The sequence below is a fragment of the Paroedura picta genome, chromosome 3 (genome assembly GCF_049243985.1).
Source record: "Paroedura picta isolate Pp20150507F chromosome 3, Ppicta_v3.0, whole genome shotgun sequence".
NCBI lineage: Eukaryota > Metazoa > Chordata > Lepidosauria > Squamata > Gekkonidae > Paroedura > Paroedura picta.
Genome location: NC_135371.1, coordinates 165,093,480 through 165,115,578, shown reverse-complemented (window position 1 = coordinate 165,115,578; position 22,099 = coordinate 165,093,480). Strand labels below are relative to the sequence as shown.

The following is a 22,099-nucleotide window of genomic DNA, read 5'->3' as shown; positions in this document are numbered from 1 at the left end:
CAAATCTGAAACAGGGTGACAGTCTGAGAGGGTCTGAGAGAAAAAAACAGCAGTCAAACCATAGACCAGGGGTAGTCAAACTGCGGCCCTCCAGATGTCCATGGACTACAATTCCCAGGAGCCCTTGCCAGCATTCGCCAGCGAATGCTGGCAAGGGCTCCTGGGAATTGTAGTCCATGGACATCTGGAGGGCCGCAGTTTGACTACCCCTGCCATAGACCAAAGTCTAGGTATACTTGCATTGCAATCAAGGAATTATGCACATAGTCACTGTGATGCATAAGCCAAACAGATTCAAATTCATATAGGAGGGTGCGTGCACCGCCCACCTGCATTTTTAGGGGCCAGGAGACTTTTGGCCTCCCTGTACCACTGGAATTTGCTCCTCTACACTCCCCTTTGCTTCTGGTTTTTGCCATCCCACATACACCGATGTCTGTGATGTTTTTATTAATGGCCATTTTATGCTTTGAGCCGGCCCCAGTCCATACCCCTGGGGAGGGGCCAATGCTGATATTATGCCGAGAAATTTCCTTCAACGACAAAAATTCCCTCCCATGATGTAATTTTCCCTTCCTATCTGCTTGCACCAATGCTTCCAATCCTTTTTCTTTTAGGGGCCTGTGCACGCAGTTACACATTCCCCTTGGCTCAGCAAGGTCTTCCACACAAGATTAAAATGGTCAAGGCGAACAGCAGGCTCATTTCAAGAACCCCAGGTGCACTTTTCACACTCCTGTGGTCGAGAATATCATATTTCTTTCTCCCCGATCGTTTCCTTTCCTTTATCCCTTAGAAACCCCTCGATACATAAAAACAGAAAAGGGGGCTTCACTATTTCAACACCTTGCTCTCCGAGTTAAGAACCTGGCATTGCTAAACTAAAAAATCCAAAGGAATTGTAATGCCCTTAATAGGAAAATGGGAAAGACGACATAATTTGCAGATCCAAGTTGGGCTGCTGAGCACAGGACAGGGAGGACAAATCGAAAACCTCCCCCAAACTTCAATGCTTCTTTTCCACCCCGTGCTTTCCCCTCGTGCGTGTACAAAGTAACGCTGGCAGGACGACTCCGAGAATCTGTCATGGGACGAACATCTGGCCCAGATGGCCAGGAAGGACACCAGCCAACTCCGAAAAGTGAGCAAGAACACCACCTCGGGGATAGACCGCTGGCTTTCGGCACCGCTACGAACCACGGAAGCCGCATGCCAGAACAGAATTCCTTTCTTAACCGCCTGCGGCTTTCACTTTTTGTCCTGTTTAGGGAGGGGGAAGGGCAAAGGACCCTTAAGGGTCTAGCCCTCAGGAGGATGTGCCTAGGGGGGGCAGAGGGAGACCCTGATGACATGAGAGCAAAACTAGTCTGTGCCTTCTTCAACTCTTCACCCCCAGCTCCTGGACACTGAAACCCAGAGCTACAAAGATCTGCCACAAAAGCCAATGGCAAAAATAGAAGCACCCTGCTGGGTGCTGAGTCCAGCTAAGAATGTCAGCTTGAAAGGAAGCGAACGACTCCTGCTGAGATCTCCAAAAACAGACAGGTGTCTTAACCACTATTCTCATCTCTTCACAGCTCTGCGTAGTTATGTGCCCTTGGTGAGACCCAGCTTGGTGAGTCTCTTGGTTAAGAGTGGCAGGTTCTGATCCGGTGAGCTGGGTTTGATTCCCTGCTCCTCCACATGCAGCCAGCTGGGTGACCTTGGGCTTGTCACAGCCCTGATAGGGCTGCTCTGACTGAGCAGTCCTGTCAGAGCTCTCTCAGACTCACCTGCCTCACGTGGTCCCTGTTATAGGGAGAGGGAGGCGATTGTAAGCCGCTTTCGGGCGGTGAAAAGTGGGGTGTAAAAAATAAAAACCTTTCTTCTTCTTCTCCTCCTCCTCCTCCCAGATCAGCAAAACCCAAATTATGCACAGGAACAAAACTAAAAACCCTGCAGAATCATGCAGATACGATCAACTTGCTTAACAGTAAACAAGCTGGTATTCCAGTCACAGAGGTCAGCTGAAACCGGATGGTTGCAATGCATTAGGGGAAACCACATTCGACTGCATGCTAGCAAATGGTCAACCTATAACAGGGGAGGAGTTATCAGGTCCTCCATAATCACGGAGACTACAAATTCACGACGGGTCAATCTTTACCGAAACCTGCTTCCAAACCACCCAAGTGCCTGAAGGTCACACCGAGAGCACCACTCCAGAATTCTGGGTGGGTCTTCCTTAAAGGCCTTCCCCCAAAGCCTCGCTCCTCTCCACCCCTCCTTCCCCCAAAGCCTTGCTCCTCTCCATCCCTCCTTCCCCCAAAGCCTTGCTCCTCTCCATCCCTCCTTCTCCCAAAGCCTCGCTCTTCTCCACCCCTCCTTCCCCCAAAGCCTTGCTCCTCTCCACCCCTCCTTCCCCCAAAGCCTTGCTCCTCTCCATCCCTCCTTCTCCCAAAGCCTTGCTCCTCTCCACCCCTCCTTCCCCCAAAGCCTCGCTCCTCTCCACCCCTCCTTCCCCCAAAGCCTTGCTCCTCTCCACCCCTCCTTCCCCCAAAGCCTCGCTCCTCTCCACCCCTCCTTCCCCCAAAAGCCTTGCTCCTCTCCACCCCTCCTTCTCCCAAAGCCTTGCTCCTCTCTACCCCTCCTTCTCCCAAAGCCTTGCTCCTCTCCACCCCTCCTTCCCCCAAAGCCTTGCTCCTCTCCACCCCTCCGCGCGATGCTCACTCACTGTGCCGCAGACTTTCACGTCATGCAGCCGGCCCCATTCGTCCTCGTAGCTGTCCACCATCATGATGCTGTCGTCCTCCTCCTCGTTGCCCAGCTCGGCGTGGAGGTGTAGCCGGACCTCTTCCCCCAGGGAGTGCATCCCCACAGCTGGGAACAGCCCCTCCGGGGAGAGCGGCATTATGGTGGACCCCACCTGCAGGGGAAAGCCACAGTGGCCGTATGTTTATGTACAAAGAGCAGCCGTTCTTGACTTTTTCACCACTGAGAAACCCCTGAAACATTTGTCAGGCTTCCAGAAACCCCAGAAGTAGCATGATCATGCAGGATATGGTTGGGAAGCAGAGCTGTGTAGATGCTCCTCCACTCCCCACACCCTCCGGGACCATCAGTGTTGATTTTGGGGGGGGGGGTTGTCAAGATGACCAAATATGGTCATATCGAACTGCTGATTCTGTGAACTTAGGCAGATGAGATTGTGTCAATGTTTTGCTCTTGTGGTTCTTTCTTGCATGCCCTGGGAAATGCTGAAAGTGAATTTCTTCCAGGCCAGATTGGCCAGGGATTCTGGGTATTTATTATTATTATTATTATTATTATTATTATTATTATTATTATTATTATTATTATTATTATTATTATTATTATTATTATTATTATTATTTTATTTTTAGACCGCTCTTCTCCCAATAGGTCTCAGGGCGGTTTACAACATAAATAGTTAAAACACAATAAAATCCCCATAAAAACCCCAATTAAAAGATCTCAATATTTGGGGGGGGGGAGTGCATCATCATTGGTGTGGAATTGGGGTCACTGTGGTGGGCAAGTAGTTGTGAATTTCCTGTATTCTGCAGGGGGCTGGACTAGATGACCTGGAGGTACCTCCCTACTCTATGATTCTGTATCACCTGATAAGTCTAACAAATTTTTAAAAATATATTATTTTTTTAAACTCCCACCCATTTGTGAAACCCTTCCAAGGCCACCAAGAAACCCAGGGTTTCACGAAACCCCGGTTCAGAAAGCCTGATGCAGAGTGTCCCCCACTACTATGCTTGGGTATGAAAGCCAGACAATGAATAAAGCTGATGGAAAGAAAGGAACAAGTATTCCTCCACACTGCCATCAAGCCATCAAGCATGGAGTGAACACGCAGGTCAAGGGCCCACAAGTACCCCTCTAGCAGCACTGCATTCCAAATTTTGCTGATCACCTCGGTGGGAGGGGGGGCCCACAAGCACACACAGGCTACTTGCTCCAAGCATGCGCATCATGCTGCGATTAAGGCATGCATTCTCTAGACAACTGTATAAGCGAGCCACTATCTCAAAACAAAACCAAAGTTTCTTTGGCTCGCGACCAACCGAGTCAGAACTCACCCTCTTCCCATTTTTGGTGAAGAATATCTGGGCCGTCTGGACTTCGAAAGACACGGGTTCGATCCCGCAGCCAATTCGGTCCCCGGAGCTGCATTTCGTCCCGAACTGACGACCCTTGGCTCGGCCGTTGTAAAGTCTGCAAGGAGCACAACCATAATGGGTCTTGGGGAGGGGGGGAATATAAAAGCCTTCACGGACAAATGATATTCTTATCCCAGCCAGAATCATCCAGGCAAGAGGTGAAGCACCAGGCCAAAATCACTAAGATGAGCAAGGCACTCTAAAATTTTCCACAGGAGACCGAGCTCAGTAACAGAAAGTTTGAGGCTCTCTCTCTCTCTGCCTACTGCCTATCCCAAGAAGCAGAGATGACCCATCAGCCAAAGATGTGTAGGCATGAAAAAGGTAGTTTTCAAGCTGGCAATGGCAAAAACTTTATTCAAATAATATTAACTGTTATAAGCAGAACAAGTTTCTAGATACAACAGCCTCGTGTTCATTATTACTTCCTCAGTGAACTTATCAATATAGTGTCGTATTTCTTTAAACTGGTTTTTACAAGGATCCTAACAAAGTTAGTCTTCAGCAAGCAACCTTATACTTTAAGACATATATCTTGGGTCTACTAATATCAAAGGTCCAACAAGGTAACCATCCTAGCATCTTCACGGGAAGTTTTTGAGTGTACCCAGAATGCTTCAGACCTGAATACCCACAGCCCTGCCCCCTACAAAAAAGGGGATTTTTTTTAAAAGACCGCCTTTGAAAACTGATAGACCTTCTTCCTTTGAGAAATATGGCACCTCTAAGAGTTGTAAAAAAAAAGAAATTGAAATGTACATTAGTACATCTGAATGCTGCTGTTTTTCCAAAGCACCCTGAGCCTTTGGGGAGGGTGGTATATAAATATAATTAATAATTATTAAAGGTAAAGGTATCCCCTGTGCAAGCACCGGGTCATGTCTGACCCTTGGGGTGACGCCCTCCAGTGTTTTCATGGCAGACTCAATACGGGGTGGTTTGCCAGTGCCTTCCCCAGTCATTACCGTTTACCCCCCAGCAAGCTGGGTCCTCATTTTACCCACCTCGGAAGGATGGAAGGCTGAGTCAACCTTGAGCCAGCTGCTGGGATTGAACTCCCAGCCTCATGGGCAGAGCTGCAGACTACATGCCTGCTGCCTTACCACTCTGCGCCACAAGAGGCTCTTTAATAATTATTAGTTGATTAATAATTAATTAATAGATAAATAAATCTGGGACATGCTGTTACTCCAGCACCCCAGTGGATTTCTAAATGGCAAGACAGAGGCACATGGGCACACTACCTCTCAAACACACACACACACCAGTCGGAAAACAACTCACTTGCCATCATCAGCATGGTAGGCAACTGAATCTGGCAGCCATCCGGGTTGGTGGTCCAGGCTGTAGTACTGGGGCACCAAGCCCACCGCGATGGTCCCTCGAACGCCGCTGTCCACAATTGATACCTGCAGCAGGCAGGAAGAATGAACATCCTGAGACACAAATGCACAGCATTTTCATGCACAGAGGAGGGCCAGTGTCCTAGCTAGCATGAAAAACAGGGGCCCAACTTCTGCTTCGGTGGTTATGCCTACACAGGGGCAGAAGACCCCCAAACAGTAAGTAATGGCAGTGAGAGAGCAGGGGGTGGGGAGCAAGAGATGTTGCACTGAGGTTAAGAAACCAGGAAGGCCTGAATGGAATTTCCACCCCTGTCACAAACGTCTGGGCCCTGGGAACATTCCTGAAACAGCTGTCCATCGAGGGTTCTTCTGAGCAGGCAGACACAGGAACTACAAGACCATAGGAGGCACCACAATGAGCAATGCCTCAGAAATGTTTCCTGGAGGGGGAAATCCTTGAAATCAAACAATAAAGGAACGACTGAATGACTGAGTTAACGCTGATTCTCTATCAGAGCAAACTGGTGCAGTCCTGATTCAGCTTATTTAAAAGCTCGTTTTATAGCAAAACTAGAGGCCAAGCCTGTTGCATTCAAGAATACAATGGGTGCTAGATTGGGTGTGTGTGTGTGGAAGAACTCTATGGATGGCCTCCCCCTCCCCCCCAGGACCTGGAAAGGCTGCAGGGAGCAGTTAGGGAACTCACCGGCAGGGGCAGCTCTCAAGCAGCAGGGATCTGCAGCCTCCAAGCCTCAGAGGGAAGTGGAAGGAGGAGGGGATGGTCAGGGGTGGGGGATGGAAGGTGATTGGCTGGCCACTGGATGGACAGGCAAGCTGATTGGAGGAAGAGGCACTCAGGGGCAGGACAGCCGCCCTGAGTGGGTGTTAAGCGCTGAGTGGCACTTAAGCCATAAGACATGCTCCTCCTCCAAGGCCTTACCAGAAATATTAAGTGGAACACATAAACGGAAGCTGCACAACGTGTAACCTGCTAAACTGTGTGCAGTCCCACTAACCATGAATCCTAGTCCGTTGGGCCTTTCACAGCCGTCCGCTTTGGCAGTGCCGTGACCTGCTGCCACACATAACCAATGGTCAGCATTTAGCTTGTCACATCAAGCACAGCACAGGCTGGACCTAGAATTGGTTATTCTTTTCCTGCCATTTATTCCCCCACCTCAGCCCACCCACATCGGCCTCTTCACCTTCACCCGGTTTAAAAGATCTCAGGTCTGGGCCACGGACGGCCTGTTTTATGAAGCAGCTTGCGTGCTGCAGTGGTTAGTGACAGACTAGGATCTGGGAGACCCAGGTTCGAATCTCCACTCTGCCACAGACGCTGGCTAGGTCATCTTGGGCCAGTTATGCTCTTTCTTAGCCTAACCTACCTCACAGGGCAGTTGTTACGAGTGTACCATGGAGGACGAGAAAACAATGTTGTAAGCTGCTGGGGGTGCCCACTGAGGATTAAAGACAGGCACAAATATCTAAATAAATAGTGTTTTGAACACAGCACCCGGCACACACATTTTGCCCAAATTTTGGCATTTGACTTGGATACATACTGGCAGGCAGCACAGGTTACTGTGCATACTCTCAAAATCTTTGTGTATTATGTGTACTCTTAAAACCTTCACTGTAAATCTACTATATAACTGTTACCGACCTCCTCCCAGGTATAGGCTTTATGTGTTTTAATATGCTTTTGCTTATTGAACTATTGCATACATACTTATTTTACATGGCTCGCTGGTGCGTTTATCCCCGCTCGCTCGGAGAAAAAAAAATGGCGATCGCATCGCTGGAAGTTTGGAGGACAGGCTCAGGAGGAGGGACTTTGAAGAAACCGCAACAATGGTAACGCACAGGTCTTTATCGCTAGTGTTACAGATTGTTTGCAAGAGTGTAGCGCTTTCCGGAGGGTGAATCCACTTTTTGGGATTCCCCTGAAAGCGCTACAACGAAGCGCTTTTTGCTGATCAGTTTCAGGAGTGTTGCAGATTGTCTACGACGTCGTGCGTTAAGGCAAATCAATAGCGTTTCCAATTAGCAACCATTGTGCGATTTTGAAGCCGTGCAAAAAGCGCCACAGTATGTTGAAGAATGTTTGGGAGGTGACGAAACTTAAATGCTACTCCTCCTTCAGACCAGTTCTAACACACACCTGAGGGAAAGCCAAGCAAAATTACCTCAAAATAATTGTTGTCTTTGGTCAGTGGACGAGGTGCAACGTAACAGCCGACTTCGCCAGAGTTCCCTTGGTAGCTGCCAACAAGACACAAGAGAAGGCTCTCAGCTACGGAAGCAACATGATTTGGCAGGTTATGGCAGCCTTTTTCAACCTTTTGGCCATGGAGTAACCCCTGAAATATTCTTCAGGCTTCAAGTAACCCGAGAAGTGATGTCAGCTGGCTATGTCTTCTTGCCACACACCCCAGAAGTCAGATGTCTACAGCACGCATGGCATCATCACTCTTAAAATAAAACGCTTGTTAAATAAGAAGTTAGTTTCATTTTGTATGTGTGCGGTACCTTGCCTGAGCAAAACATGAAGTGTTCATCTCAGCTGATAAAGCCCACCATGCAAAGCAGCAGGTCTCTTCAGGGAAATGATCTATGATCTGGAGATCACCTGTAACTTTGGGAGAGCTCCAGGCACCACTAGGAGGGTGGCATTCGTAGCAAGACATGAGAATATATTTTCCTAGGGTCGGAAATGGATGCCAGGGCAAAGGGACACCTGGGGAGAAAGGAATCCTTCTGCAAGATGTCCCTCCTAATCTGGGAGGGGGCAAGTCGAGCTGCCCAAATTACCAGGATGATTTTTGCTTCAAAATTTAAAAATATTATTTAAAGCAATTAAATCTCCCTCCTCCGGAGCTCTGAAGTAACCCTGTTGTTACTAGTAAACCCAGACTGGGAATTCCTGGGTTAGACACACAAGAGCCCCCAAAGAAAAAGCAAGCAGACACCAACGGGCCCCGCAGAGGGGACAAGGAGGTGGCAAGAACCATTCGCAAGCAAGCAAGCCCTAAATTTCTGCCTCTCTTCCTTCCGGGGAACCAATCCTGGATTGGTGAGGTAAATCTTGGGTGACACTAAATTGGCTAATGGCAACTTTGGGGTCAATTGAACAGGCCCTAATTTATAATCTGCTGCTGCCAAGATCCACAAGACTTTGTCCTGAAGAGCAGCAAACAGTCCCTGATGCCCAAAGAACACGAGGGCAGCCATTTTGAGCTAGCCCAGAGGTAGTCAACCTGTGGTCCTCCAGATGTTCGTGGACTACAATCCCCATGAGCCCCTGCCAGCTGGCAGGGGCTCATGGGAATTGTAGTCCACGAACATCTGGAGGACCACAGGTTGACTACCCCTGGGCTGGACCACTGGATCATCTTGCCCAGCCTTCTGTCTCGAGTAGCGGCCAAGTTGAACGCCTGCCGTAGGCCGCGAACAGGACTCAACGGCTTTTGCTTTACTTTTAAGCACTGAAGGGAGGGAGAACAAGAATGGACCGAAAGAGGTTCCATTTCTGCTAGAACTGATGAACAAGCGTGTGAAGCAAGGACAGGAAGAAAGCTGTGCAGGGCATGTCAAGGAGCAACAATTCAGTCCTGGGTGGGCCAGTGAGAGCCTTGCTTGGATATTTGCAAGCAAAGAAAACAGATTAGGTCCGGCTTTTTTGAATCGATGACCCGGTGAGGCGGAAGCAAAGCGAGGAGAGCTTTTGAGGGGGAAGAGGGTTTCTGTACCGGCCTGTGGCAGCGTTTTACTCACCACGCTACCCCTTGGGATGCCCACCTTGCCTTTCGTGCCCCTTTACTTTCTGCCTGCTACCTACCAACCAGACCTTGACTCTGGCAATGCCACCTCTTCCTGGCCTGCCTCTGTGACGTCACAGTCCCTTCTCTCCCAGGCTTGCAAATCACTGAGGCCCATGCAGCTCCCTGTTTCCCTGTGCTTCCAATAGCAAGCGTCACGGCCAGCTGCCTGGGGTGAACAACACAAGGGCCAAGAGGACTCCGAGGAAAACCAGATGGTCAGAGAGCATTTTCTCTCACGCTCTCCCCCACCTGGTCTGACTCTCAGCCTTCAGCTTTCTATGCCTCCCTTAGTGTCCTCATGCCTTAGGATCCCAATGAGTGCTTTTCCCCCCAAGTTTATAATGCAGAGATTTGTCCAACCCTGTTTCACTGTCCTTGGCCACTTGAGTGACCAAAATAGAGCAGGAGAGAGAGAAAGAGGCATTCACAGGACACCTGAGACAGAGGATACCTGTCCTCTGCACTTAATGCAAAATAACTGCACTTAATGCAAAATGCACACCACTTTCCATTTTCCCACACTCTGCTCTTTCCCCAAAAAACAAGTGATGTCCAGAGGCGGTTAGCCATTGCCTGTGTCCCCGAGATGACCCTGGTCTTCCCACAAGGTCCCCCATCGAAGGACTAACCAAGGCCGACCCTGCTTAGCTTCCGAGATCTGATGAGGTCGGCCTAGCCTGGGCTACCCAAGTCAGGCCCGCAAGTTACCTTAACGTGTCTCCATCCACAAGGATATGTTTGAACCGTTCTTGGTAGCGGACGGCGCGCACCTCGCGGATTTCCCGGATCCTCCTCCTCCAGTTGAGAAATCGGTAGTGCAGATTTAAATCATCCATTATGGCGGTCAGGATCTACCTATGGGAGAAGGCCGTGTTTTTCAAAAACATTCCTATTTTTGCACGGGGCCGGTGCCCAAGGGGTTGCAGGGCTGCATTGGGACGTCACGGATCCTGCGATCCATGTCTCCTGATGTTGCATTAGCAGAAGTGCTCCAAAAAAGGAATTTGGCAAGTGACCCGTGGCATCCAACTGGCTATTTGTACAAGGCTCAGAACCAGAAATAAGTAATTTCCTCAACCAAAAGAGCCTTTCCTTTCCACCCCGAACACAGACAAAGGTGCCTTATCCGGAATCAGAGCATTAGGACAGCAAGGTTATTTGCTCACAGTGGCATCAGCTCTCCAGGGCGTCAGACAGGGGTCTTTCACGTCAACTCCTACCTAGTCCCTTTAACAGGAAGTCTTTCATGTCAACTCCTGGAAGTCTTTCATGTCAACTCCTGCCTGGTCCCTTTAACAGGAAGTGCCAGGGATTGAATCTGCATGCCTGGTAGATGCTCTATTTCAGATCCACAGCTGCATCTCAGACAGGCTCATAGCTTTCGCCTTCCCTAGTCGCCTCAGGGCCTTGCCAAATTTCCTGAATCACAGGCCAAGTGCCACAGAAGAGTGACAAGGGGCATGCCAAAAAAAACCCAGATGGCTCCCAAGCCAGAATTATCAGAAGTCTAAGCACAATCTGCACACTCAGGCAGTGCAGCTACATAATGAATTTTCAAAGCCTTCATTACGAGAGGATCGAGCCATGTCCAACCTGACGGTTCGTGCAATCAGTGGTCCCCAACCTTTTTATCACCGGGGACCACTCAACGCCTTTTACTGAGGCCCGGTGGGGGAGGGGGGTAGTTTACTCCTCTACCACTGCCCTAACGCTCTCTGATCGCTATGGTGATGTTTAAACATCCCTTCAAAATAAGAGACAGACACGCCACAACAATGAAGTGCGTTGTAAAGGGCTGGGGTGATGAAGTAAAGGGCCGGGGGGGGTGGGGAGAAGGCATCCTTCAGGGCCCACCTCCAATTAATCGAAGGACCATGTGTGGTCCGCGGCCCACAGGTTGGGGATCACTACTTTGGGGGATGTTTCCAAGATACAGACTGAAAGGAAGGGACAGTGGAGATAGTCATGGCATTCACTCTCACCACAGTTCCCCGTTTCCATCATGGCTCCAGCCATCCCCTTCCCCTTCAGCAGTTCTCTCAGAGCTCTCTCAACCCCACCTACCATGCAGGAGAGGAAAGGTGTTTGTAAGTTGATTCAAGACTCCTTCAAATAGTGAAGCTCCAGGTACCTTTGACAGCTGCCACTGAAAACCCCGTACAAATTTGCCACCTGCAGCCAGATCCAATGCACATTCATGCAAAAACAGATTCCACTGTGCCATGAGGCTGACTCCCCGGTAAGCAAGCTCAAGGGTGCTTCTTTAGCTTTATCACTCAGATCGGCACCTACACAACAAGGCAACATGTTCCACTTTGGGGCTCCCTTGAGACCCAGACAGACAGGCTGTCACGATTTTAACCAATATGTTTGTAACTCTCCCTGCAGACAGGGCTATTATATTGCATTTTGTATTTGCACAACAGCTTTTATAGCATCTCACCCAAGGCTGTCAGCCTCATGGCTGAGCAGGGATTCAAACTCAGAACACGGCCGGCCTTAACACACTGCAGTTGACCCCTCCACCAGATCACACAGGTCTCTTCCAGGGTGGTGCAGTGATATTAAGAGCAGCAGTTTCTAATATGATGAGCTGGATTTGATACCCTGCTCCTCCACATGCAGCCAGCAGGGTGACCTTAGTCTTGTCACAGTCCTGTTAGTGCTGTTCTCACAGAGCAGTCCTGTCAGGGCTCTCTCACCTGCCTGTTGTGGTGAGAGGAAGGGAAAGCGATTGTAAGCCGCTTTGAGACTCCTTCGGGCAGTGAAAAGCGGGATATAAAACCCAACTCTTCTTTTTCATCAGTTCCCATGATTTGATGAAAGGCGATCTGCCCACGTTTGAACCTCTTTATAACCATGGAAGCTTGCTGGTTGATCTTGCACCGGTCCTCTTAGCCAAACCTACCTCACAGGGTCGTTGTGAAGATACAACACAGAGGAGGAGAATGAAGTCTCTCATTGGGAGTGAAAGGCAGAACATAAGTAAACACTTCCCTTCCTGTAATTCTTTCACTTCCTTTTTCTCGGTGTGAGATTCACTGTCAGCAGACATAACGATATTCACCAACAGAGACCGATTCTTGGAGGAGGGATCCAGAAATAACTAGTGACTAAAGAGAACCTCCACAATCAAAGGCAGTACACCTCTGAATCCCAGTGCTAGGAGGCAACGTCAGGGGGAGGCCTCGGCCTCTATGCCTTCTTAGCTGGACATCTGGAGCACCGAGTTGGACATGGTGTGAAGCAGAATGCTGGAATACATGGGCCACTGGTCTGACCCAGAAGGGCTCTTTTGGTGTTCTTAGGAAATACCCTTCAAGGATTAACCTAGATTAACACCCCAACCCTCTACTGAAGCCTTTCCAACCCAAGACTCAGCACAAGTGAGCCTCTGCCAGCAAAAATCAAACTTCAATGCCAGCCTCTCAGTGACACAGTACCCACCAAGCACACATTGACCCCACTCTTCCGGCAATGTATATTAATAATAATAATATTAATAAATAAATAAATGTATGCAGCTCTAAATAAATCAATGAATGTTATGCTCACAACAACCCTGTGAGGTAGGCCAGGGCGATAACCAGCAATCGGCCCAAGGACAACCAGCAAGCTTCATGGAAGAGCAGGCATGTGAAACCCAGATCCCAATCCACCCCTTCTAACCACGACACCACACTGGTTGGCACCAGGGTCCAAAAAGGAGCAAGCAATGCGGAGCAATCTCCCTCACTGCGGCCCCTGCATCTCCTGCTGCCGGCGCTGGGCTTTCAGGTCACCCCATGCACGGCCGGCTCCCTCCTCCCCCATTGCAGAAACATTCCCCTCCCTCCAAACGGACCGGCCCCCAGGGACTTCGGACCCCCCTCCCACCCCTTTCCCAACCCCACCAGGCAGAGCCACACCTCCCAGCCTGGAAACGGCCTCCCAGAGGCCTGGGTCTCCGCCCGCAGCCTCCCCCCTCCGCCGCCGTCCCCCGGGGCCACGCTTACCCCGAAAGGGCCTCGATCTCCCTCCATGGGCCCCTCCCGCCGCGACCCTCCAGCCCCGGGTCCGCGCCTTCCTCCTTCTCCGCCTCTCCGCCTGCCACTCAGCTCACATCCGGGCTGTTCTGCGCGGGCTCCGCCCTGCCCGCTCCTCATTGGCTCTTTCGCCCAAGACCCGGGAGCGTGTCGTAGAGGCCCGCCGACGAGGCGAGCCAATCCGATGCCGGAGGGGGCGTGGTCGCCCGCTCTGCGGTGGTGAATGGAGCCGGGAGGGAGATCTATGAATGGGGCGTGGGGGTTCAAAGGGAGAACGGGCGTTTGTGACGTCAGGGCCGGCGAAGGAGTCCTGGGGGGCGTTGCGTTCGGAAGGGAAAGTCTTCTGGTCGCCCGCAACGGTTTGGGGGATTCACGTCTCTTTTTTGCAATTTATGCTGTTTTTGTGCTTTATTTTATGTAATAAATTTGTAATCCGCCCTGAGTCTCCGGAGAAAGGGCGGAGAATAAATGCAATAATAATAACAATAATAATAATAATAATTTTGACCATTGAATGCTAGCCTCCAGTTGGGGCTTGGAGCCCTCCAGGAATTAAGAAGAGTTGTATACCCTGCTTTTTACTACCCGAAGGATTTACTTACAATCGCCTTCCTCTCCCCTTCACACCTGGTGAGGTAAGTGGGGCAGAGAAAGCTCTGAGAGAACTGTGACTGGCCCAAGGTCACGCAGCTGGCTGCATGTGAAGGAGAAGTGGGGAATCAAACCCGGCTCTCCGGATTAGAGGCCACCGCTGTAAACCACGACACCATGCTGGCTCTAGGGTTGTCCTGGCTTGCAATAGCCTGTCCTTCCTCTCCCCACAACAGGCGCCTTGTGAGGTAGGCTGGGCTGAGAGAGCTCTGAGAGAACTGAGACTGGGCCCAAGCTCACCCAGCCGGCTGCATGTGGAGGAGTGGGGAATCAAACCTGCATCTCCAGATTAGACGCTACCGCTCTTAACTAATATACCACACTGGCTCTGTATACTTATTTACTTTGTTTATGTCCTGCCTTTCTTCCCAACAACGACCTTGCGAGGTTGGACTCGGAGTGTGTGAGTGGCTCAGCAAAAACAAAATGAATTCTGGGTATTGGCTTTCATGTCAAGCACACTGCTTCACCCAGCAGTCTTCCATGGCAGAGCAGAAATTCCAACCTGAGTTTCCCAGACCCCAGTCTGAAACTATAGGCGCTACACCACACTGGCCCTTGACTATTGAGATCGGTTCTCCTGTAGGAAAGGCCTGCTTCAGAGTAGGGCTGCATGGCATTCCCCTTGGCAGAGGTCCCTCCCCTAACCAAACCCCACACTCCACCCCCCAAATATCCAGGAATTCTTCCCATCAGGAGTTGGCAACCCAAATCCTTACTCCCAACGACACAGGTACACCCCAAAGTGATTTAAGAGGGCCCTGGGAACTGCAGTGTTGTGCCAGAGTGGGGATAAGAATGCCCACTTTAAGCACCGGGCATATCAATGAGAGCCATAATGGAGAAACCAATATGAGGAAGGACCCATCTGCTCCGCTAAGTAAGGTTCAAAACTTTTCTCCATCAAAAGGCTCCTTAAACTGCAGGAAATTCCAACAGCCTAAGGAAGGATGCTGCTTATCAAGAAGGAGAAGAAGAGTTGGTTCTTATATGCCACTTTTCTCTAGGAAGGAAGCTCAAAGCGGCTTACAATCACCTTCCTTTTCCTCTCCCCACAACAGGCAGCCTGTGAGGTGGGTGAGGCTGAGAGAGCCCTGAGATTACTGAAGAAGAAGAGTTGGTACTTATATGCCGCTTTTCTCAACCCAAAGCAGTCTCCAAGCGGCTTACAGTCGCCTTCACCTTCCTCTCCCCACAACAGACACCCTGTGAGGGAGATGAGGCTGAGAGAGCCCTGATATCACTGCTCAGTCAGAACAGCTTTATCAGTGCTGTGGCGAGCCCAAGGTCACCCAGCTGGTTGCATGTGGGGGAGTGGGGAATCGAACCTGGCATGCCAGATTGGAAGTCCGCACTCCTAACCACTCCACCAAGCCAACACTCAAGCACAGAGATTCTCTGCCTGACGTGGTGGAGAACACTAAACTAGAGCTGCCCTTTAGGGTTTTCAAAACAAGGGAGACCAACAGAGTTGGTTTGCCGTAGCCTGTCTGCATGCCAGCCCTGAATGACCCCAGTGGGCTCCCATCCAAGTTCTAACCAGGGCCGACCCTCCTCCTCTTCCAAGATCCGAGGAGACCGAGCTAGCCTGAACCTCTGCTGAAGACCGCAGAGAGCTGTTGTCCGTCTGAGCAGGCAGTGCTGGCCTTCATAGCCCCGTGCTCTCATCTGGCGTAAGGCAGAGTCCGTGTCTTGGCTCCTTCCAGGCAATTTTCCTTCCTCCTGCCTTCTCGGTTCCAGCAGTACCAGAACCTCTCTGGCAAGCAAGGCTTGTTTGTTGCGGTCATTCTCTCCCGCGCCCTGCAGCAAGCAGCACTTGCTCTTGGGAAACCCTCTTCTCTTTTCCCAGCACTGCAGGGAGTCCTCGCTGCCAGGCCCTGCAGAGCCAAGGGCAGGGCGCCGCTGGGCAGCCTGCAGTGGCGATGTGATCGAGAAGCCAAGGGTTGCACCCCAACTCTATAAAGTGCCAGCTTGCACATCTCTGTCCCTTCCCTAGAAGTTGCAGCAGGGAAGAGGAGCCAAGGGAAAAGGAAACTCTGGTTGTCAAGGGAAAGGCAAATGAGATATTTCCTGGCTCCTGGCCCACTCAGGAGATCTTGATCCGCTCGGTGGTTTACCCCCGACACACATAGATTGAGTAGTTGTTTACTGCTGTGCTTTCTTAAAATGATCTGGGGCCAAGGGACCAAGCCCTATGAAGATAGGTTGAGGGACTTGGGAATGTTCAGCCTGGAGAAAAGGAGGTTGAGAGGGGACATGATAGCCCTCTTTAAGTATTTGAAAGGTTGTCACTTGGAGGAGGGCAGGATGCTGTTCCCGTTGGTTGCAGAGGAGAGGACACACAGTAATGGGTTTAAACTACAAGTACAATGATATAGGCTAGATATCAGGAAAAAAGTTTTCACCGTCAGAGTAGTTCAGCAGTGGAATAGGCTGCCTAAGGAGGTGGTGAGCTCCCCCTCACTGGCAGTCTTCAAGCAAAGGTTGGATACACACTTTTCTTGGATGCTTTAGGATGCTTAGGGCTGATCCTGCGTTGAGCACGGGGTGGGACTAGATGGCCTGTATGGCCCCTTCCAACTCTATGATTCTATGATTCTAAACAGGGGGATATGTGGGGGGAGGGGGAATAGTTGAGAGTCAGTGTGGTGTAGTGGTTCAAGAGCAGTGGAGAACTGGGTTTCATTCCCCACTCCTCCTCCGCATGCAGCCAGCTAGATGACCTTGGGCCAGTCTCAGTTCTCAGGGCTGTTCTTGCAGAGCAGCTCTCTTTGCCCTGCCTACCTCCTAGGGGTGTCCGTTGTGGGGAGAGGAAGGGAAAGGTGTTGAAATAGATGGGAGAGGCACTGCAGTGTAGGATGTAGCGCGTCAGGCTAGGATCCAGGTTCAAATTCCTGCTCTGCCATGCAAGTTTGTAGGGTGATATAGAGCCACAAGAGCCTCTTGTGGCGCAGAGTGGTAAGGCAGCGACATGCTGTCTGAAGCTGTCTGCCCATGAGGTTGGGAGTTCAATCCCAGCAGTCGGCTCAAGGTTGACTCCTTCCGAGGTCAGTAAAATGAGGACCCAGCTTGCTGCTGGGGGGGGGGGGTAAACGGAAATGACTGGGGAAGGCACTGGCAAACCACCCCGTATTGAGTCTGCCATGAAAACGCTGCAGGGCATCACCCTAAGGGTCAGACATGACCCGGTGCTTGCACAGGGGATACATTTACCTTTATAGGGCCATGCACGTGCTCTCCTCTTGACCCTACCTCACAGGGTTGATGCTGTGAGGGGAAAAATAGATGTGATAAGCCACTTTTGGGTCCCCACTGGGAAACTAATTTTGAAGCTGAAACCAGATGCAATAGCCGTCCCCAACCCCCCAAACTTTGGATCGCTCTTCAAGGGTTGATTTGGTGGAGCTAGAATAATGGCAAAGGATTGTGGGTAAGGATCCAAGGGCAAACAGCTGGGATCCTGTCTAAAGCAAGGACAAAAAGAAACAATTTGAAATACAACAAAACAGATTTAGGGCACACAAACAGTTCTCTCTTGGAATTATTTCCTAGGCCAGTTTTTTCTCCCCTGGAGCTAAAGGAAGGTTTAGTCCAAACCATGTGGCAGAAATTCATTCCAGCATGCTTCTTTTGCTGCTAAACAGCTGCTGCAGCAGGAGGGAGACGTTGGATGGCAATTGGGGTATTTTCCTGACCTCCCTAGAACTCTGTGCTTTTTTTCATATAGAATAGCAGAGGCTGAGTTGATGAGTGCCAGGAAGATTCCCCCAGACCACTTTTTAAAAAACATCCAAACTGATGGGAGAGTCCCAGAAAACTCAGAAAGCTTCCATGTTGTTTGATATTATTTTGGCAGGCCTTAATAAATTTTCAGAGCCTCTTGTGGTGCAGAGTGGCAAGGCAGCAGACATGCAGTCTGAAGCTCTGCCCATGAGGCTGGGAGTTTGATCCCAGCAGCCGGCTCAAGGTTAACTCAGCCTTCCATCCTTCCGATGGTAAAATGAGTACCCAGCTTGCTGGGGGGTAAATGGTAATGACTGGGGAAGGCACTGGCAAACCACCCCGTATTGAGTCTGCCATGAAAACGCTGGAGGGCGTCACCCCAAGGGTCAGACATGACTCGTTGCTTGCACAGGGGATTCCTTTACCTAATAAATTTTCATTCATGACTATTGTGTTTGGACTTTAAAATGTGTATCATTAAGACCTGTGAATCCCTTGTAGTATCATTGACCAAAAGCTCTCACCTCACCATATGCTGCTTGCCCCCATCTGTCTGTAAACAACTGTGAAACATTCCAGCAAGGGAATTGCTGGTAACTATCTTATCTAGTTATCTAGCATGACTAGTGAGATAAAAATCCTATGTCCTTGTTGAGTCCTGGGTAGGTCATATTTTTGAGTGTTGTAATAACTTGCATTTCTGCAATCTCCCTTTCTAGCTTGTTCTTGAAGTTCCTTTGCAGTAAAACAGCTACTTTCAGGTCCCTTATTGAATGTCCTGGAAGGTTGAAGTGTTCCCCTACAGGTTTTTCAATTTTGTGGGTTTTGATGTCAGATTGATCCGTTGTTGCAGGGTTTGACCTGTTTGCCCTATGTAGAGAACAGAGGGGCATTGTTCGCACTTGATGGCATATACTAAGTTGGAAGATGAGCAGGTGTGCAAGCCTTTGATGGTATAGGTGATGTTGTTAGGTCCAGTAATTGTGGTACGGGAGTGTATATGGCTGAAAAGTTGGCATCTGGGTTTGTTGCAAGCTCTAGTAAAGGTAAAGGTAAAGGTATCCCCTGTGCAAGCACCGAGTCATGTCTGACCCTTGGGGTGACGCCCTCCAGCGTTTTCTTGGCAGACTCAATACGGGGTGGCTTGCCAGTGCCTTCCCCAGTCATTACCATTTACCCCCCAGCAAGCTGGGTACTCATTTTACCATCGGAAGGATGGAAGGCTGAGTTAACCTTGAGCCGGCTGCTGGGATCAAACTCCCAGCCTCATGGGCAGAGCTTCAGACTGCATGTCTGCTGCCTTGCCACTCTGCACCACAAGAGGCTCTGAAAATTTATTAAGGCCTGCCAAAATAATATCAAACAACATGGAAGCTTTCTGAGTTTTCTGGGACTCTCCCATCAGTTTGGATGTTTTTTAAAAAGTGGTCTGGGGGAATCTTCCTGGCACTCATCAACCTTGAGCCGCCTGCTGGGATTGAACTCCCAGCCTCATGGGCAGACTGCTTCAGACAGCATTACTGCTGCCTTACCACCCTGCGCCACAAGAGGCTCTGCAAGCTCTAGTACCAGTGTCCATGTTCACATGAGATGCTGCATTGTTGTGGGTGAGGAGTTGTTTGAGATTGGGGGGCTGACTGTGTGAAAGAAAAGGTTTTACCCCCCAGTGCTTGGGAAAGAGAACTGTCATTATCCAGTAAAGGTTGTAAGTCACTGGTGATGTGTTGTACTGTCTTGAGCTGAGAGCTATATGTAACCACTAGTGGTCTTCTGCTGTTTTCTCTTTGGGGCCTGTCTTCTAACAGGTTTTCTCTTGGTATCCTTCTGGCTTTGTTAATCTGTTCCTTGACCTCCCTGGCTGGGTACTTGAATTCCAAAAAGGTTTGTTGTAGATCATTTAGGTGGGAAGGTGGACTCTACGGCAGGGGTAGTCAACCTGTGGTCCTCCAGATGTCCATGGAATACAATTCCCATGAGCCCCTGCTGGCAGGGGCTCATGGGAATTGTAGTCCATGGACATCTGGAGGACCACAGGTTGACTACCCCTGCTCTACGGTATTGAACCCCAGTTGGGTCCCTTCCCCCCCAAAAAAACCTCTCCCCTTCCCCAGGTTCCACCCTTCCCAAATATCCAAAGTTGGCAACCCTAACTGGACAGCTGCAAGAAGTGGCTAATTCACATAAACTGGGCCTGAAAGGTGCATTGAACATCACCAAAGCAAGAATCAGCTCCAGGTGTGTTCCCTAGCTGGTTCCCAGGAGCAGGGAGGTGGTGTAGGACACAGGACACAGAAAAGGTCAGCTGTCAGCATCAGGTTAGGACATTCCTGAACATTTGCAGGTGGAGCCTGGGGAGGAATCTCCGCCACACCGTCCATTCTGCACAGCAGCCATTTTCGGCTGATCTCTTTAATCTGGAGATGGGTCGTAATCCCACGAGATCTCCAGGCGCCACCTGGAAGCTGGCAACCTCAGACAGGGCCTCAGAGTGCAAGGGCTGCCCAAGTTGCAAAGTTTAGATGAGCGCGGCCAATTTCTGGAGAGAACCGCTCTCCTTGCCGAAGTGAGAACCGCCGTCCCCAGGGGGTCGTAACTGGTAATCATTAAATAAAACTCCAATCAATATCCACTTCAGCGTTCATTAACTGCCCCTCTTCTGGGACGCCGGAGACAGAGCACAGATGGAAATCAGGTCCCCCGTCAAGGAGATAACTTTGCCCGAATCAATCACGGCGCCTATTAAGGGCGATCTTTGCTGAGGAGGTCCTTAACGGGGGCCTAGCTGTCCATGGATCTCCGCTGGAACACCTGCCAACCAACTCCCAGGGTGGCAATGATTCGACGAGGGAGCAATGAGCCGGATTGTAGCCATGGAAGACTGATTCCCAGAGCTGTCATTTATCCCCGCCGTAATCTCAGCAAACTCAGTTCCCCCGGGGTCCCCTCTTTTGACCCCCCACTCTATCGTCTGAGGCTAGTTGGTGTTTCGTGTGCCAAACCCCGTTTTGCCTTCAGGTGCAGTAGCCTGGAGTTCAGACCAAACATACTTATTTCATGATTCTTTCCTCTTTTTTTTTTACTCTCTCTGGCATATGGTTTGTCGGTCCGGCTGGGAGCCAGTGTGGCATAGCAGTTAAGCATAGCGGCTTCTAATCGGGAGAGCTGGGTTCGATTCCCCGCTCCTCCACATGCAGCCAGCTGGGTGCCCTTGGGCTAGTCACAGTCCTGATAGAGCTGTTCTCACAGCTCAGAGCTCTCTCAGCCCCACCTACCTCACAGGAGGTCTGGTGTGGGGAAAGGAAGAGGGTTGTAAGCTGCTTTGAGACTCCTTCGGGTAGGGAAAAGCGTGGTATAAAAATCAACTCTTCTTCTTCATACAAACCCTGGCCTCATTAATTTGTCCACAGACATGTAGTTTTGAATTTCCTGCATTCTCCAGGGGGTTGGACTAGATGACCCTTCGGGTTCCCTTCCAACTCTATGATTCTATTATTCTATGACCGCATTATGTGCTTGAACCTACTGCATGAAAGCTGTGGTGCTGTGAGCATTCTAACTAGCAAAGGCTTTCAAAGCTAGTGAGAAGCAGAGATTATTTGCCATGGCCTCCCTCTGCAGAGCCTTCCTTGGTGGTCTCTCATCCAGGCCTTATGGTGACCCCAGCAAGGGGCTTCCAAGGCATGTGAGAAGCAGAGATGGTCAGCCATGGCCTTCCTCTGCAAAGCCTTCCTTGGTGGTCTCTCATCCAGGCCTTATGGTGACCCCAGCAAGGGGCTTCCAAGGCATGTGAGAAGCAGAGATGGTCAGCCATTGCCTTCCTCTGCAGAGCCTTCCTTGGTGGTCTCTCATCCAGGCCTTATGGTGACCCCAGCAAGGGGCTTCCAAGGCATGTGAGAAGCAGAGATGGTCAGCCATTGCCTTCCTCTGCAGAGCCTTCCTTGGTGGTCTCTCATCCAGGCCTTATGGTGACCCCAGCAAGGGGCTTCCAAGGCATGTGAGAAGCAGAGATGGTCAGCCATGGCCTTCCTCTGCAGAGCCTTCCTTGGTGGTCTCCCATCCAGGCCAACCTAGCTTTCAAGATCTGACGTGATCAGGCGATTGCTAAATGACCTTTAGCGGCAGCGTATCCTCCAAATGTTCTCAGATGGAAATGGAGAATAGCTTTCAACACCCCATATCCTCATCCCAGTTGAAATCTCCCACGTGCGCACACAGTGTCACGGTGACGGATCTGTGCTGTCTGGGTCATGCTGTATCCTGCCACGCTATCTCCTCTGATGACTCTGGAGCCCACGGTGTTTGCTCCATTCTGCTGGATGAGGTCACGGTGCCCTGGGTTCTTTTCTGGATTCCAGCGA

The 22,099-nt window shown here is 50.4% G+C and overlaps 1 protein-coding gene across 3 annotated transcripts in view; it reads right to left on the bottom strand.

Moving 5' to 3' along the window:
* SPRYD3 (SPRY domain containing 3) overlaps positions 1-13,466 on the bottom strand; it is a 36,480-nt gene extending 23,014 nt beyond the window's left edge. Inside the window, exons 1-6 of one of the 3 annotated variants that reach the window (XM_077329246.1) lie at positions 13,338-13,466; positions 10,051-10,197; positions 7,708-7,783; positions 5,457-5,581; positions 4,092-4,227; positions 2,714-2,905 (exon numbers count right to left, since the gene is read on the bottom strand). In XM_077329246.1, coding sequence (XP_077185361.1) covers positions 2,714-2,905; positions 4,092-4,227; positions 5,457-5,581; positions 7,708-7,783; positions 10,051-10,178 — 657 coding nt within the window. In that variant the 5' untranslated portion in view covers positions 10,179-10,197; positions 13,338-13,466. Of the gene's footprint in view, positions 1-2,713; positions 2,906-4,091; positions 4,228-5,456; positions 5,582-7,707; positions 7,784-10,050; positions 10,198-11,406; positions 11,426-13,337 lie in introns of those variants that run through there. The other 2 variants (XM_077329245.1, XM_077329247.1) reach the window with 2 other exon arrangements.
* Positions 13,467-22,099: the final 8,633 nt, after the last annotated feature.